At 38.4% G+C, this 19061-nt stretch overlaps 2 protein-coding genes across 2 annotated transcripts in view; both read left to right on the forward strand.

Moving 5' to 3' along the window:
- Positions 1–2995, forward strand: part of LOC126003806 (myb/SANT-like DNA-binding domain-containing protein 3) — a 180070-nt gene extending 177075 nt beyond the window's left edge. Inside the window, exon 10 of the mRNA XM_049770165.1 lies at positions 1888–2995. Within this exon, the coding sequence (XP_049626122.1) occupies positions 1888–1972 (85 nt within the window). The 3' untranslated portion in view covers positions 1973–2995. The remainder of the gene's footprint in view (positions 1–1887) is intronic.
- Positions 2996–3140: 145 nt separating this feature from the next.
- CAVIN4 (caveolae associated protein 4) lies at positions 3141–12298 on the forward strand. Its single transcript, XM_049770155.1, has 2 exons — positions 3141–3906; positions 11313–12298. The coding sequence occupies exons 1-2, from the start codon at positions 3499–3501 to the stop codon at positions 12060–12062; spliced, it is 1158 nt and encodes a 385-aa protein (XP_049626112.1). The 5' UTR covers positions 3141–3498; the 3' UTR covers positions 12063–12298.
- Positions 12299–19061: the final 6763 nt, after the last annotated feature.

Here is a 19061-nt window from a genome sequence, read left to right on the forward strand (position 1 = left end):
AAGCTTGGCGATGCTCAGGTGTATTACTCCTGGCTCTGCACTCAGAATTTACTCCTGGCAGGCTCAGGGGCCCATCTGGGATGCTGGGGATTGCTTAGGTTGTCTGCTTACAAGGCAAACACGCTACTGCTGTGCTATTCTTCAGACCCCACATTCAATTTTTAAAATTGTCTTTTCACTGCTCACTGTTTCATGAACAGAGTCCTCTTAGTGAATTGTTATAGCTTTCTCCTTGACACTGCTTTTTTCATTTGTGACATTCCCTCCTCCTCACACCCCAGGCTTATCTTGTACCCATGCATATCTTTCAGGCTGTGGTGGATTTAGAATTTTATAATTATGTACCTGGGTTTATTACCATAGAATTCTTCAGGCGTGTCTCTCCCACACAGTCCATTACCGGACAGCTGTTGTTCACTTATTCCATGGTGACTGCTACATGTGAGCAATTTCCATAAAAGACCGCTCACCAAAGCGGCTTGAATGATCCTTATATAAATGGGATGAATCTAGTTTTTGGTCTAGATTCATAGAATGACAGGTCTAATGGGGAAGGGACCCCAGACTCTTTATTATCCTTATTAGAAAGATGGAAAAATCATGGCCCGGTGAAGTTGAAACTTTTATAAGGTGATGGAGAATTAGTGATAGTTCTAGAGGATAGATTGATCTTTCAGGCACTTTCCTTATTTATGAAATGGGGATGATTTTAGCTTTGTGTACCTCAAAGTGTGCTCATGAGGAATAGTGAGATAAAATTTGTGAAGGTTCTATGAGAAAAGTGTTATCAAGCCTTTTAAGCCAAGGTAAAGTTGTGTTCTTTAAAGAAAACATGGACATTTACAGTAGGAATACTTATTATCCTAAGTCTTCCCATTATTTCTACATTCTTTGCTGGCTGAGATTTTAGAGGTTAATAGTTTACATCAAGCAGACATTACACAACTAGCAATTTTGCAGGAGGGCCCAAACTCAGAATGTTCAGAATTTATCCTTATACATAATAAGAGATCCTAAGTTTATGTCCTTGAGGACATACATAAGAACAATTATAGTGGTAAGCATGTATTACTCTGATAAGAGCTGGCAATAACATGCAAACAGAGCAAGGCTATTCTCAAGCATGATAGTCTTTTGGTGGCTCCATGGTTTGTCTAAGCAGGGTTTGCAATAACTTCATTTAAGTATTTGTCTAAAAATTTTCAAGTCTATCCTATGACTTCATACCTGAAGCTAAGAAGTGTACCTCTTCCTGATTTCTCTCTTCACCTATGCCATTTTTGCCATTTTGAAGTGCCATAAAGATCTGGGAAGCAATGTAGGCTAAGATACTTTGCTCTGTGAATAGTTTCTAAGTATATATTTGTCATTGTGGCTGAGGTCAGAGGAAGGTCAGGAATTTTTTTTAGGATTACATGTGTAATATTATAAGTCTTGGGAATGGGTTTAGCAGGTGTACACACCAGCAATGAATATCTCAAGGGCCGGAGAGATAGCACAGCCGTATACCTTTGCCTTGCATGTGACTGACCCAGGAGGGACCCAGTTCTGTTTTCTGTGTCTCATATGGTCTCCCAGCCTGCCAAGGCAGTTTCTGAGTGCAGAGCCAGGAGTAGCCCCTGAGCGCAGCTGGGTGTGGCCCAAGAATCAATCAATGAAGTTAAAAAAAAGAATATCTACCCAGCTTACCCCTCAGAAATATGTAAGTTTGTAGAAAAGAGCAAATATGGTGAGTTTATTCTCAAATATCTTGCACCAAATATCATCCTTTCCCCTTCTGCATGACAACATGCAATATGGCTTTATATGTGAAATGTTTATTACTTGTAATCACTCAAAATATCCCTGACAAAATGACGTTCTTTTTCTTTTGTTTAAATTCAACAGAAAATGCCCTAAAAACAATAGAGGCCGACGACAGAAGCAAAACCTAGGTCATTTTACTTCAGATACATCATCAAGAATGGTTTAAACTGATGACTTTTATATGTACACAGACCATGTGATGTACATTTATTGTCTTTTTTTAAAGAATGGAAATATTTATTTCAGAGGCCTTATTTTTGGACATTTTTAGTGTAGTACTGTTGGCTTGTATTTAGAATATTCAGCTACAACAGTTTTGGACTGTTTAGTAGTGTTTGTTTTATGTTTTTAAATACAGAAATTTGTTTCACAAATTTGTACCACATGGTAATTATAAGACTTGTTCTTTACTCATGGAATGTAATATTTTTGCAAAGATGGACCACTTCACAAATGGTTATAAAGTCATATTCTCTTCTTTCACAATGAACACAGCAAGTGGAAAAGCATGAACTAAAGGTAAAGATGTTTACAGATTACTTTTCTTACAAGAAAAATCTAGAAGACACTGTGTTTAAATAGACATTTAAATGTTTTTGAGATTTAGTAACTGATTTTTTTAGACACTGCCTATCGCATGAGCTGTAAAGATGTGTGTGTTAGATGTAAAATATTTATAAAATGTATGGGCTAAAATTTGATGATTTCGCTAAAAAAATTCTGATAATTTGCAAAAGTTTCTGGTAGAAATGATGGAACAGATCAATGAAAAGTAGATTTAGATATTGTGAAAATAGTCTGTCTAAGAAGCAGATCAGAAGAAAGCCTACTCTATAAGTTAAACTACTTTAATACACATTCATTTTTAAAGAAAATGTTTGTTTTAACATAAATAAAATTGTATCAGTGTTTGTGAATAAAATGCAAAATAGTTAATGATTGGTACTCTTAAAGTGAGCTTTAAAAACTATCTGAAACCTCTATCCAAATTTGTTCTGTAGTAATAACTATATTAATAGACTGTTGGTGTTTAAAGATGAGACGTGTGAGTAGAATGTACTGAGCTATTTAACATGTAGTTTAAATATTCAGAAGTATGCATGTAGAATTTTAGGATATGTTCAAAATTAAATATTAATTTTAATATTTGGTTTGCAAAAGCATGCTATAATATAATGTTTTCACTATATGCCCTCTGTTTTTGTGTGTTTATTTACTAACTTCTTTGGTATTGATCTCTCAAGGCATTTAATGTATAAAATTCATAGACAAATATGTTCATTCAGATTTCCTCTTTGATTTTAGAAATACTGCTTAAATTTATCTAAAGGCAAAAGTTTCACTCAAACATTAGGGGTTGTTTGGCCTCTATCTAGGCTTAATATTATTAACGAAATTAGCTTTAGTGGATTTTTTTTCCAAAAGCTTTACTCTCCTACTGTGTAGTTTTATTTGAGTTTCTTAGTCAGTCAGCAAGCATGTCTGGAACAGTACCCAGTGCTTTGCAAAGGTTCATGTTGCAGAACAGTCACGTATGGGTATTTATAGTTAGAAATACTTGACCAGTCTCCAGAGCTAAGGTTGCTCCAGTCCTTTAAAAAACCCTGCTGTTGCCTTGTTACCCAGCTAACTTCTTGTCCTAAGCGCCAGAATTGATTGTAGTAGGACATCTTTTGCCGAGAAATAAATACCATGGCACACAATGGGTCTTCCTCAAACGCTGACAAAACCTACCAGAATCGCCTGTCAAGTGCTCCAGAAGATGAAGACCAAGACGCTGCTCTCACCATTGTGACTGTCCTGGACAGGGTGGCCGCCATTGTGGACAGTGTGCAGGCCAGCCAGAAGAGAATTGAGGAGAGACACAGGGAAATGGGAAATGCCATCAAATCTGTCCAGATTGACCTTCTGAAGTTTTCGCAGTCCCACAGCAATACAAGTTATGTCGTCAACAAGTTGTTTGAGAAAACCCGAAAAATCAGCGCTCACATTAGAGATGTAAGAGCTCGTGTGGAGAAGCAACAAATTCATGTTAAAAAAGTTGAAACCAGGCAAGAGGAAATAATGAAGAAAAACAAGTTTCGTGTGGTCATATTCCAGGTATGGTCACTATTGTGTAAGTTCATGTAGTGAAATTATATCAGCTGAATTTCATAATGAAATTATTTTAATTTACTACCGTGCCATTCTGAACTTTTTTTTTTTTTTTTTTGTTTTGTTTTGTTTTTGGGCCACACCTGGCGGTGCTCAGGTGTTACTCCTGACTGTCTGCTCAGAAAAAGCTCCTGGCAGGCACGGGGGACCATATGGGACACTGGGATTCGAACCAACCACCTTTGGTCCTGGATCGGCTGCTTGCAAGGCAAACGCCGCTGTGCTATCTCTCCGGGCCCCATTCTGAACTTCTTAACCATTTCATGAAATAGGAACAGTGGGTCATAGCAGAGACTGTTTTACCTTTGAAACCTTATATTGGTGAGGTTCTTTTAGCATATTAGTCATAATAGCATGATGTTGTTTCATGGACTATGTGAATGTGAGGAACAGAAGAGGTCTAAGGTCCTCATTAAGAGATCTTTTTCTTAAATAAAAAATAGATATTGGGCATCAGTAGCTCCACAATGTGTTTTTCTCACTTCGTTCTGCAGACTATCGAAAAGTTCTAAACAGCAAAAATTATGTGACCTTTTGCAAATATAATTGGATTTTTGGAATTTTTTTTACAAGTAATAATATATAGGACACATAATGAGACTAAATTTAAGTTTTTAAATGAACAGACAATTATTTTAATTTTTATTATAGTTATATAGATGTAGGAATCACATAAATTATTATTAAATTGCAAATTCTTTTTACTTAGCTAATTTCACATAGTAGCTTTTTGGGAGAGCCTTGTATTAATAAGTTTCTGTATTGCTCTGCATTTGACACTTAACTTTTTGAAAGAGTTATGTCTGTGGCAGGTGTATATCTGTTATGAACTTTTAAAACAGAAGATCAGAGGAACAAAAACTCTTTCTCTTATAGAACATGAAAATCATTAGGTCAGAGAAGAATTTCACTTTGGTTTCATATTGCAGTTCCTATCATATGTTTTTTAAGTAGGAAAAAAAGCACTTTTATAGTTTGCTGGTGGTTGATACAATTTTGGAAGGTAGCTTTGGCATTATGTATTAAGCACTTTGAAAGTTCATAAAGCTTTGAGCATCAGAATTTCATGTCAGAGAATTCAAGCATAAACTCAGGAACCTGTTTTAAGGTTGTCCAAGTGCTATCTTTACTTTTTTTTTTAAATGCACTTCAGTTTTATAAAGAAAGGATACCTATATTCATAAGGATAAAAGCTACAAAAATAAAAGCAAAATGAAACAGGAACACAGTTGGATTATATGGGCAGATATTTGTAAGCTAATTGGGATGTGGGCTGTTATTCCCACAACATTCTTCACATGTTAGTCAGATCTCAGTGGCTCTGTTGACTGATAAAGTCGTAGTGGGGCTTCAAAGGAGTATTTCAGATCCATTTTTCAGATCCTTTTGTTCATTTAAGATGAGAAGAGTTGCTTACTTCAAAAAAATAGGCAGAATGACTATATGCTATTTGAAGTTTTGATAATTTCCCTTTTTATCCAGGTGCTTAGGAGCCCTTTTGCAGTCTTAAAAAGAAAAACCATAAATCAGAGGACACTCTCAGTAGTGGTGCTTGTAGGGGGGATCTAGTTTTGGTATTGTAGAATGTAGGACCTTTTGTTTTTTAGATCCACTTTCCAAGGGCATTATCAATATTGGGAGAGATACATAAAGAATCATAGCATCTGGCACTTCTCCTGAGAAGTTAGCATCCAGCTGTTAATTAAATTTTATAAAGTGCCGAGTTCAGACTGAAGTTAGGATAATTTTCTCTGTCTACTGATATGATTCGGGGGGGGGGGAGTGGCACACCTAGTGATGCATAGGGGTTACTCCTAGCTCTGCGCTCAAAAATTGCTCGTGGCTTGGGAGTCCATATGGGACTTCGGGGGGATCGAACCACGGTCTGGCTAGGTCAGTTGCAAACGCCCCACTGCTGTGCCATGGATTTGTTACTGATACAATTTTTAAAAAGTTTTAATGTTTATACTCACCTGTTACTCCCTAAAACTTTGTATTTTCCCTCTCTCAATCCCTTGGGTGAATAGAAGATGGTCTGATAAAGCAACTGAGAGGCACTAATTAAGGTCATGTCTTTTTTTTTTTCTTATAAGATATAATACTATGAAGATTTTGTAAAATTTAAGTTGTTCAAAGTCTAACAAGCACTTTGTCTATATGCAGTTGCAATCTTTGATTAAAGGAGAACCTATAGAAAAAAGAGGAGAGTAAATTACTAATGGGTTCAATGATTCCTTAGATATTAGAACATCGTATACAATGTTAAGTTATTCTTAGCAATTAAAATTAGGTCTTATCATTTATTCTACGTTTTGCAGAAATAGTTAGATTGAGAATCATCCCTACTACTAAATTAACTTTAAACCGAGAAGTTCAGGAACAATACACCTTATTTACACTTAGTATTTTTTCTAAAATGTATCTTTAAGTGGCGATCCCCCCACCCCCATTAAGTAGCGATTTTCATTGATATCTTAATCTTTACAGCTGTGTGTCTGAACTTTCACCCAATCTTGAATACTGGCATGAAAAAAATGATTGGCTGCTTCACTTGCTTTTGAAAATTTTGTTGAGAGAGGCAGATACTTGGCAGTGAATAGCTCAGAGGTTTTCAGAGCTCTCTGCTTGGGGTGATGTCACTCTTGTGGTGTTTAGGGGAACATGGTGCGGGGTATTAACTCAAGCTTTCAGCATACAAAGCCTTCACTCAGCCCCTTGAGCTTTCTCCTCTCCATATTGTGATTTTTCTTTAATAAAGAAGTTTAAAGTTTAAATGAACTTTCTCCTTGATGGACTTGTCATAATCCAAGCCAAGAGTCTTACCATATCTTCTAATAATTTTGGTCATTATGCCCACAGGCCTGTGGCTACCACAAAAGATTCCCTAATGATTTGTCCCTGTCTTTTCATATTCAAATTTCCCTTATTATACTACTTTAATACCCTATTTGTAGGGCCCATTTATCACTTTTTGCTGTTATTGGTTTTTTGTTTATTTTTTTTAGGGGGCCCACATTCGGCCACTCAGGCATTACTCCTAGCTCTGCTCTCGGAAATCACTCTTTTTTTTTTTTTTTGTGGTTTTTGGGTCATACCCGGCAGTGCTCAAGGTTTACTCCTGGCTCCATGCTCAGAAATTGCTCCTGGCAGGCACAGCGGACCATATGGGACGCCGGGATTCAAACCGATGACCTTCTGCATGAAAGTCAAACGCCGACCTCCATGCTATCTCTCCGGCCCTGGAAATCACTCTTGACAGTCTCAGGGTATGCTGGGGATCGAACTCCGGTTAGCCACATGCCCTCCCCGCTGTGATATCACTCCAGCCCCAACCATTTATCACTTTTTGTTATAGAAATCACCTTTTTACCTGGACTTCTACACAAAGCCTTGTAGTAGCTGTCTCTGGTAATCTTTACTTATTACAGTATCTAATAATTAATCTGTATATCTTTCATTCATAAGAATCATAAGAAATAAATCCGCATAACAATTCCTGGATTCTATCTTTGTTTTGATTTCCTGCCTGATTTTTAATTTGCTATGTGCTATTGAAGAAAGTTTTTTGGTCCTGAGTAAAGCCATATCTAATGTTTTCACAGTAGACAGTGAGCTCCTATGTGTGAGGGTTCCCTTCATGCACATCTCAGCACTAATGATCATTTTTTTCTTTGGCTTCTTCCTTTTCTAATTATACCTTTCTGGCCATGCAAACTCACATGGTATTACTGAAGCTACTCCCTGTGACAGGTGGCAGGAAGGGAGAGGAGTAATGTTGTTTTCTCTGATTCATCAGAAAGCTATGAGACACCTACCCAGCTTTTTTTTTTTTAATTCCCCTTTAACTCCTAGACTCTCTAGTTCAGTTTAAGTATCCAAAAAATTAAGGTTCCAAGAAAACATCCTTTTTACCAGGCTGCTAGATTATAGAATTTTTTTAAATCAATGTATTTCTTAAATGCTACTACATTGTTTTGATTGAACTGGTTTAGGAGCAATTTCTTTTAGAAATTTTAATTTATGAACTCAGTTTATCTCATGGTGTCTACCAAATGCCTTTCTGTTTCTTTTCAGCACTTGAAAGTAGTGAGTTTGGTTTCTTTAATAGCTATGTTTCTGGGTTGGTAGGGACACCAATAGTGTTTGCATGTTCCCAAATCCATATCATTGTTTGGGGGGAGAAGGGTTCTGCATGATGTTATTAGGGCTTACTTTTAGTACTCAGGAATTACTCCCTAAATGCTGCTTAGGGAACCATAGGAGATGCTGTGTGCAAGGCAAGTACCCTGCTCTACAGCTCCATTACCCTATTTTTTGACATTTGACTTAATTGTTTCCTTCTCTTGGTGAAACTTCTTTTCCTGGGGCTTTTGTTGTGGGAAGGAGAGGAGCTGCTCTTGTGAATTTCCTTATGCTTAGCTGGCAGATATATGTGTTTTGTTTTGTTTTTTTTTTCCTTTTTGCAGGAGGGGAGGTGGGAAGTTTTAGGCCATGCTTGATGGCTATTTTCAGGGTCTGTTCCTGGCTTTCTGCTCAGGACTGGCCCTGATGGTGCTCAAAAGAACATATGAGTGCAGGTGATTGAATCGAGTTAGCTGGATGTAAGGCAAACATCTTAACTCCTTATACTTTTATTTCTGACATTTATCTACATGTTTAAAGTTAATTTATAGCACCAAAACAAAAACATCTCCCACTCTCCCATATTTTATAACTTATTTTGTTGCAAGTCCTGGACTTGTTCTAAACTCATTTAGAGTAAACCAGAAGAAGAATAAATGCAGAACTTTTTAATTGGGTTAGAATTTTTTTCCTTGTTAAATTCTTCTAGGGCCTTATATATCTTAGATATTAATCCATTATCAGGTGGGTATTGGGTGAATAGTTATTCACAGTCTGTGGGTAGTCTTTGTATCCTGGTCACCATTTCTTTTGAGGTGCATAAGCATCTTAATCCACACCCATTAACAGTGGAAAATTGTTGGCTTATCAAATTGGCTCTCACCACTTTTTCTTGCATTCTTCTTACTTTGTGGTCTATGGGAAAAAATCTTGTCTTGCTCCTTATCTCTTATTTGCAACAGTGATCATTTTATTTATTTTTTATTAATTTCTATTAAGACCAATGTTAATTACAAGACTCTCACAGTTGTATTTCAGGTACATAGTGACAGTAAATTAGGGTAGAGCCATTCCCACCATCAGTGTTGACTTCCCTCCATCTTAGTTCCCAGCATATCTCCCATATCCCTCCACCCTTAGCCCTCTGGACTGCTAGTGTAACAGGTTCTTTTTGTGTATAGCTTGTTGTATTTAGGGCTCTTGATTCTATTGTCATTGACTTTGGGTATTTAGGCTTAAATTTTTTGGGGGGGGGAGGGTGATCACACCCAGCACCTTTTAGCAGTTATTCTTGGCTCTGCAGGCACTGGGGATAAGGGGTTGAGTAAGGGGTAGGACAACCATGTGGGATGCTGGGATTCAAACCACCATCCATCCTGGATTTGCTGCTGTGTACAAGGCAAAGACCCTACTGCTGTGCTATCTCTCAGCCCCCAAATTTGGCCATTTTTATTTCCACTCAATACTCCTGAGGCCGCTTGGCCCAACAGTGATTATTTTATAACATAAGTCAAATCATGTCACTGGGTCAAAACTATATTTTTAAGTTTTGACTTTTTTTTTTTTTTTGGTTTTTGGGCTACACCTGGTAATGCTCAGGGGTTACTCCTGGCTATGCGCTCAGAAGTCGCTCCTGGCTTGGGGGACCATATGGGACGCCGGGGGATTGAACCACGGTCCATCCTAGGGTAGCGCTGGCAAGGCAGACACCTCTAGCATACCACGCCGGCCCCTAAGTTTTGACTTTTAAAAGATGATCACACTTAGTAAGAGCCACTGACTACCCTTATTCATGAATCCAGAGCTCCACGTGACCTGGGACTTCTACTCCCTCTCATCCTCTCTTCCTTTTTTGCCCCTGATCTCTCTCTAGCCATGATGTACTGCACTGGTTCTTTCTTTCTCAGATGAGTAGTCTATACTAGTTTCACTTTATTAGTGTGGTCTTTCCAAGCATCTTCCCTCCCCAGATATTGTATCTCTCCTTCCCCTTTTTTCACCTTGGCACTTTTCATCATTGAACATGGTATGCACTTAATTTGCCTCTAAGAACATAAGTTCTTATTTATAGGAAGTTCTCAGTTCCTAGAACATTAGTGGAGGCATGGTAGATGCTTAGTCACTATATACTGAGAGAAGCATATGGCTCTTACTTGATCCAAGACTTATTGATTAACATACAGCTCACTCTGAACAATGCTGGATGTAACACACAGTGAGACACATCTATATTATCATGGAACCTATCATCTAGGGAAGGCTTTAGGGAGACATATATAAATTGGTATAGAGTTTCAGTTCAGTTCACACAGTGATAAATGTTAAAAGATAGTTGAATGTCATCTTGATATAAACTGGAGACTAAATCAATCTCTTAGGGCTGTGTGTGTGTGGGGGGCATTTGAATTCATTCCTGAGGAAGGATTTTGTTCATCCTTGTGCATAGCTGGGCTGGCGGAAAGGTCAAGGTTTAGCTCAAATGGAAGAGTTTTAATCATACAAGTGAATTTAAACTCTAATCTTTAACTGGTGATGAACTCCTGAAATTTTTAAAGTAGAGAAAGTTGTGATCAGAGCTGTGCTTTAAAAATACTTATCAGGAAACACTTAGGTGCTATTCGGAGGAAAAAGTATTACACAAATTTAGGCCTAAACTGACAAGTAAGGAAGAAAAAGGAGGAACTACTCTGTACAGCATGAATAACAGTTGATAAGAATGGGATGAAGAAAGGGAGGTATTTGGAACTGTTTGTCTAAAGTTTCTCTCTGGTGCCTGAATTTTATAGGTGCTGAGAGAGAGAGGTCTAGGAAAAGGAGCTGTAGAGAGAATTGTGGATGGACAGTGTGTTTTGAACATAAATTTAAGATGTCTGTGTTATACGATTCGACATTTATATATTTATCTTAGAGAAGTCTCTTGCTCATTTAGAAAAGGGCTTTAATCTTAGAAGAAAGGGATACTTGAAGATAAGATGGGTGGGTATAAAAAAGCATGTGAGATTTGTGTATTTGTATTAATTAACTTAAATACATCTAATTTTAATCCAAATGCAAAGGATTGGAGATAAAAAAAAAAAAAAAAGGAGGGAAAGTGTCCAAAGAGTAAAGCACTGAGATATACCAACATTTAAAGAGCAGTCAGAGAATAAATGGTCCATGGAGGGGGTTTAAAAGACCTGACCAGAAGATAAAAAGCTGATATCTAACATGTTTTCTTTCTCTTCCTTCAGGAAAAGATTCCATGCCCGACATCCTTGTCTATTGTAAAAGATAAAAACCTAAGTGAGGATCAAGAAGAGGAGGAGGAGGATATCTATGATCCACCAATAGATCTGTCTTCAGATGAAGAATATTATGTCGAAGAGAGCAGATCTGACAAGCTTAGAAAGTCAGGCAAGGAGCACATTGATAATATCAAAAAGGCGTTTTCCAAAGAAAACATGCAAAAGACACGGCAGAGTTTTGACAAGAGAGTGAACCGGATCAGAACTACAATAGTCACCCCGGAGAGGAGAGAACGGTTGAGGCAGTCAGGGGAGAGGCTGAGGCAGTCAGGAGAGAGGCTGAGGCAGTCAGGGGAAGAGAGACTGAAGCAGTCAGGGGAGAGGCTGAAGCAGTCAGGGGAGAGGCTGAAGCAGTCAGGGGAAAAATTTAAGAAGTCTATTTCCAGTGCAGCTCCCTCAAGGGACACTTTTAAGATGCGGAGCCGTCGGAAAGCTAAAGAGCGCACAGTGGCGGAAGGGCCAGTGGAGGTTGGGGAGATGGGTGTGGACATCATGGCCAGGAGTGAGTCTCTAGGCCCTACGGGTGAGTTCTACACTGAGCAGCTCAGGGAGACAGATGGAGAGGAGGCCCAGGTAGAATGTCTTCCCCAGGAAGGAGGAGAAATCCCCACCCCAGAGCCCTTAAAAGTAACTTTTAAACCTCACGTGCAAGTCGAGGATGACTCTCTTTTGTTAGATTTAAAGCAGTCATCATAGAGAAATATTAAGTAAAACTAAATCTAATAATAATCTAGGTGAATATAGCATGAGCATTAACATTTATATGCCATAGAAAGCATAAGTAGTATAATCATTTCATATATTTAAAATCTTAACACAAACATCTATTGTATTCTCTTGTGCTTCCTTAGGAATTTATTTTTCTCCTTCCCTAGGCTTTTAATAATCTAAAGCTTGCTTTCTGATGTCTTTTATAGCAGTTGTAAGTTATCTTTTTTTTTGGGGGGGGTCACACCTGGCAGTGCTCAGAGGTTTCTCCTGGCTCTGCACTCAAAAATTGCACCTGGGGGCTGGAGTGGTGGTATGGAATGGTAGTGCTAGCCTAGGATGGACCACAGTTCTGTCCCCCAGTGTCCCATATGGTCCCCCAAGCCAGGAACGATTTCTGAGCGCATAGCCAGGAGTAACCTCAGAGCATCACCAGGTGTGGCCCAAAAAACAAAAAACAAAACAAAAAAAATTATACATGGTAGGTTCAGGGACCATATGGGATGCTGGAGATTGAACCTGGGTCCGTCCCGGGTCACCTATGTTTGTGCTATCGCTCTGGCCCCATTTGTGAGTTTTTTGATTCCTTTCTCTGACCACCAGGACAATAGATTTCTAGCAAGGGCTAGTGAAAAATAGAGTAGTCTAAAACAAATGAAGGACAAATTTATGCCCTCATTTGTATGTATGTGAATTTTCTCTTTCGGTCTACATTAACGAGAATGATTCATGTGGGTTATAGAATCTGTATATTCAAAAATGAAAGAATTCACTTAGTACACTAGCAGTTACATCTCTTTAAGATGTTTTTATGGGAAAAGGGATGAAGTTGTAAGTTTGGACACTTGGTTCTAGCATCACAGAACACATTTACCTGTGGGGAACTAGACTTGTAAAATGGACAATGTTCACCTGTGCTACCCAACTTAGAAGACTGTTGTGAAGATCAGAGAAAACACTTCGCATTCTGGGGAGCTGAAATCATGTAGGGAGAAATGATTCCTACTGTTTCCTCAAAAAATCTACATAATTTTCCCTTCTGCAAAGGCCCTGAAGTAAGAACCAAGGTTGGACAGAAACTAATCACAGAATCTAAAATGCAAAGTAAATTCTTGGGTGACTTTTCTTTCTATTTTTGTCAAACTCTAAAACCAGACTTTGGATTTGACTTGGTGTTTCCCAGAAAATCCTTTTCTAATCTTCAGTTATATAGTGGACTATAACTATATTGTTTGAACAGCGTGAAGCATAAAACTGTGTCTTCAGGATGCCTTTCTAAAATGCAACCCTGGTGCAGTGGGGCTGGAAATGACCTCAGATTTCTCTTTTCTAGAATGATTCCCTCAGGCCCCTACTGTTCAGAACAGTGTTCAGAGGAGTTCATCATAGCTGCTTTGGGAGGAAGCCAGATTCCACTTATCTGTTAGCTATAGATCTAGCCAATCTGGAAGTAATTATTGTAAGGAGAGAAAGAATGATCACACTGATTCTACATTCTGCTCTGTTTCATTCTTTGAGTTTGTAAGGAACAGTGAAATTGGAGAATTTGAAATGTCTAAAGAAAAATCAACTTTTATATATTTTTGGATGATCTTGCCATAGAAAAATACATGAGCTTGCTTTTATACATATAGACATGCTTTTAAAATACTGGATTTAGTTACCCAAATATTTAGATGAGTGATTTTTAATTTAGATCATTTTCTCTTGTGCATGAACACAGAATCTTAAGTTGTCCATCTTACTGACTTTTTGCAATGAAGATGATGAAAGAGACTATGGCATTGAACGATAATTTGAAAAGAAGAATTTAAAAAACAAAATAGTATAGAAAGAGATTGTATGGCAAATCAGGTATTTCTTTAACACTGTAATAAATTTGAATTAAAAAGACATTACAAACCTTGATGTCATTGTCCTATTCCTAAGAATTATTACTATAATAAATGGAAGATTACATGAATTTGATATAGTAGTTCTCTTTAGTAGGTATATTTCTAGGCTAAAAGATTATGAAGAAGTGGTAATGTTTATCTTTTTTGTCTAGCTCTAGTCAAAGTAAATAACAATTGGAATAACATTTTTCTTTTAATATACTGCCAAGGAATCATTGTAAAGTTGATTAATAAGACAAATAGGAAACATTTTTCATACAGAATTTTGATGAGGAAGGAGTTGTTACTTGTCAGTTCTTCCATGTTCCCAGAAATTAATTATAAAACTTCCTTTTATTGTAGGTTATTTTTCACCATGTCGCTTCTGTCTCTTGACATTTCCTTATATATCTAAATTTTCCCTCTTTTGACATTATATTAAAAAAAATCTTTTCACACATATTCTTTCTCTCTCTCTCTCTCTTTCTCTCTCTCTCTCTCTTTCTCTCTCTCTTTCTCTCTCCCCCCCCCCTGGTTTTGGGCCTCACCCAGGGATGCTCAGGAGTTACTCATAGCCATATGGGACGCTGGGGGATTGAACGTGGTCCGACCTAGGTTAGTGCGTACAAGGCAAATGCACCACTCTCTTGATGTAAAACTATCTACTTGGGTCCAAAGAGACAATACAACAGTGAAGGTGCTTGCTTTACACACAACTGACCCAGGTTTGATTCTCTGCACTACATAGGTCTTCTGAGCATTTAATAGGTAGGAGTAAGCCCTGAACACAGTTGGATTTGGGGCCACTGCAAAGAGAAGCTCTGTATTGGGTCGAAGAATGGGATCATTATACCACCAATATACCACCAATGGGTATATTGGTGAATATACCAATCACCCTTCATTTCAAGCAGCTGGGACATGTATTGTAGTTATTTTTCTCTTCTGTATTGTTGAAGTTATATATGTTAGATTTTAATAAAGCGTTCAGATAACAACATCAATGAACCTTGTCCCTTTTCTCTCTGAGACAAAACATTGCATCTCTATTGGCAAAGGGCCTGGTACCTTATCTGCTCTTCTAGGGAAACACAAAAGATGGGGGAAAACTGCTCCATGTCCTGCCCATCTTTATCAGGGATTTTCCTCAGGGTTTGTGGTGGCCTAGCTTTTACTTGTAGGTAGAAATATGGGCCAAATACAAAGACATAGTAAGAGATAAAGTAAGAGTAGCTAGCTGAGTGTATCTGTGGTATCACTGGATCAAGTTTTCTCAAATAAAAAATAAAGTACTTTGATTTGAACTTCATTCTTTGCCTCCTCTGCACATTTAATTATCTGGTTTAAAACAAAGCCTGCAGTTTCATGGGATTCTATTAACTAAAAGACATGGGGCATATTACATAAAATATTTGAGTCATTGTGCAGTTTTGTTATATGAAATTACTGCCATTTTTTCCCTAAAACATGCTTCAATAACTACTTGTAAATTGTCAATTTGTTTTTTAAAGTTCAGATTATGATTTCTAAATAAATTAAACTGCGTATTTGAGTTGACTTGGGGAAGAACTTTTTTTATACTTTCAATTGATTGGAATATGCTAGTGTCTAGCTATGCTAGTTATGCTAGTGTCTCATCTGTAATGAATTGCCTTGGTTGTTTTAGTGCTAATCTTGGGGAGTGGAATTGTTACTCTGGTGCCCAGGGCTTCTGGCATATTACTGAGGAAACCCCATGTTTACTGCATGCAAAGCTTGTGCACTAGCTCTTTGCACTATCTCCTTAGCCCCCTTAGTGCTGACTTTTTGTTATTGCAAAGGATACCTCTGTGCTACATGAGGATGTCTATCTGTACTTACAGGACAGAATCCTTCATTCTGATCCACCATTTCTTATGTGGATTGAAGATTTAGGATAATTTCTAGATTTTTTTTTTACCTGCGTCTTTTAGGACACCCTAGGCATCCTCAGTAACATAGAATTAAGTGCCAAAAAATATTCCTGAGCTATGCACTTAACTGTGAGTAGCTTCCTAAAATCAGCTTTCTTTGTAATGGGTCTTTCTGGATGAGTGTCTCTTGTTGCCTTTACTTTTCTATCCTTAACCCTTTCATTCTTTTTTGGGGGTTTGGGTTACATCCTGTGGCGCTCAGATATACTCCTGGCTCTGCACTCAGAAATTGCTCCTGGCAGGCACGGGGAAACATAGAGGATGCCGGGCTTTGAACCACCATCCGTACTTGATTGGCTGTACTATTTCTCTGGCCCTAACCCTTTCATTCTTGAAAGGGGAGGCTTGACATTCAGCAATAATGTTAATGATCTAATTTTAGCTTCCCTGGTTACCTCTTACCCCCTCAGAAGGACATGATTAAGTTAATCTTTCTATTCAGTGTACCTTTTAAAATCATTATGGTGATGACGATGATAATCACCCTAGCAGTTACTCCTACCAATGCAGGATCTAACCAACTGGCCTGCATGTAAAGCATGTGCTCCAGGCTATTGAATATAGCACCTTTAAAATAAAAACCCACTCTTTAAGAATTTGGATCATGCAATGAACAAGCAGAATTCTGGCCTTGAGCAAAAATAAAGATGAGAGAGAAGCGCACACTGCCCTTCGACATGAAAGACATTGTGCTTCCCAAGGACTCTGCTGATGGTAAGGCACTTGGTAGGACCAAGGAGGATTGTTTCAATTATGTTTTTCATCAGTAGGTGAGAAGTACTGTAGAGTGACAGCTCTGGAGAATAGAATAATTCCCCATTGTTCCTTGGATCTGCTTTACATCTTCCTGGGTTATAAGAGCAGGACTGCAGAGCTTCCCTTATGTGTAATCCAGGCTCAAGTGAACAGGTAGCAAGGAAATGGAAGGCATAGAAGTGAGCTTATGGACTAGAAAAATCACCAATCTTGAATGTGAAGCCACAGCGTAGTTTGTGGTGTTGACACCATGTTCTGAGGAGCTAATCTTCAATGGAGACCTGGCAGCAGGATGTTACACCTTGCAGTCCAGAGGAAAGGACCAGGAAAAAAAAATGCACTTGTTAGGTGAATTCTAATATCTCTGAGTATATTTTAAGTGGTTTATTTGGTACTTCTTGAACTCCTCCTATAAGCCTGGTATAAATCAGTCAACAAGATAAAATGTCTGCTTTAAGAAACACACACCAGACACTATAAATAAGTATGTCAGGTGGTGACAATTGTATCTATAAAAGTAGACCAGTGGGACTGGAGTGATAGTGCAGCTGGTAGGATGCTCACCTTGCATGTAGGCCGACTTTGGTTTTATCCTTGGCATCCTACATCGTCCCCCAAGCTCGACAGGAGCAATTTCTGAGTGCAGAGCCAGGAGTAAGCCCTGAGCATTGTCAGGTATAGGACTAAAACAAAATAAAGACAAACGTTAAGTTAGGCTAAGTGGGAAGGGTAGTATGGGTGGTGTGAAAGTTCAATGCCATGTAGGACTCAGTAAGAACTCTGTAAAGGTGGCCATAGTATTCTAAATCTAATGAGACTTGGGGCCGGAGCAGTGGCATAAGCGACAAGCCATCTGCCTTGCCCAGGCTAGACTAGGACAGACCGTGGCCTGAACCACCGGTGTCCCATATGGTCCCCCAAGCCAGGAGCAATTTCTGAGTGCATAGTCAGAAGTAACCTGAGTAACCCTTGAGTGTCACTGGGTGTGGCCTAAAAACCAAAAGAAGAAAAAAATCCTGTTTTGTTTTTTTTAAAACAACTAATGAGACTTCACAAAAGAAGTATTTCTGGAAATAAATTCAGGTTATTTGGAGGACAGTTTGGCTGAAGGTGGAAGATGGAAGAGCAGGAGTGTCAGTCTTTGGGTCTTGACAACCTGTTGAGCAGAGGTGTGAGATCATCAACATTGGTTAGATAATTTGCATACATTAAAAAGCCAAATCACTATTTCCTTACAAACTCTTAGTACAGGTTTTGTCTTTGTTTACACTGTATAGAAAATGATCCAAAGTCAAAAAGGCTTTTCCCATTTTAAGTTCATTTTTTATTGTAGAGCACGGTGCGGGAAACCCCATGACAGCTCAAGGCTGACACCTAGTGGATTAGTGGGTATATTTTTTAAATTGTTGACAAACTGGCTTGAAACATATTGTTGATTAGAAATAAGAGGGTGAAGTTTAAATAGGAAAGCAGGATGATAAAATGTAGTATTGGGAGATTAAAAATATTGGTCTCCTTGTTTTCTGTTGTCTCAAATTCAAAGCTTCATTTCTCTAGTGAAATGGGGCCAGGAGTTTGCTGTTGTATATTTGGGGCATCAAAATCATGGACTACATTGTGAATAAGACACAGAAGAACCAGCAGGAGAAAATACTCTGGTTATAGGGAGGAGATTTTGAAATGTAGCTGCTGGCTTGTGTGGTGTGTAAGGCTGTGGATTACAAATGTGGACTTGAGTCAAGCTCTGATTTACAAAAGGGGTCCCGAACTCAGGAGTAGATGTGACATGAACTTCTAGGCAGTGTGTAAAGACTCAGATCTGAGTTTGTTGGTTTCCCAAGACTTTGGATATTTCAGGATCTCATGAATAAGTTTTAGTCTTATTGAACTGGCTTCATTACATCTTACCTTGCCATTTACTGGCTTCCTGAACTGGACAATTTGCAGTCCACTTCAGTTTATAAACAATAACCCATCCATCAAGAAGTTTGAGACTATCTAATTTATGCAAAGCACTTAACTTGATAGCTTTTAGGAAGCACTCAGCACCAGCAGAGTGTTACTGATCGGCATTAGTGGTAGAAGCAGTGAATGCTGCCCTCCCCGGAAATGAAAAGTTGAAAAGAGAGCTTGCATAAAAGCTGAAGTTAGTTTGCTGGAAAGGATGCTGATGGGAGAAGAGAAGAAAGTTAAACTCAGGACAGAATTCTCAGAGCAGGAAGTGGTGGGGTTTTTAAAGAATTCACACGCAGATGTGTTGGATGCTCAGAACATTGCATAATGTGAAACTGAGACAATGTGAATAGTCTGAAGGGGCCACCTAATAGGACACCCAATGGGGCCACAGAAAGAAACAAGGTTGGAAGGGAGTCATGGTGGTGGGGGGAAGAGCATTATAAAACATG

Source organism: Suncus etruscus, chromosome 1, assembly GCF_024139225.1.
Source record: "Suncus etruscus isolate mSunEtr1 chromosome 1, mSunEtr1.pri.cur, whole genome shotgun sequence".
NCBI classification, from domain to species: domain Eukaryota; kingdom Metazoa; phylum Chordata; class Mammalia; order Eulipotyphla; family Soricidae; genus Suncus; species Suncus etruscus.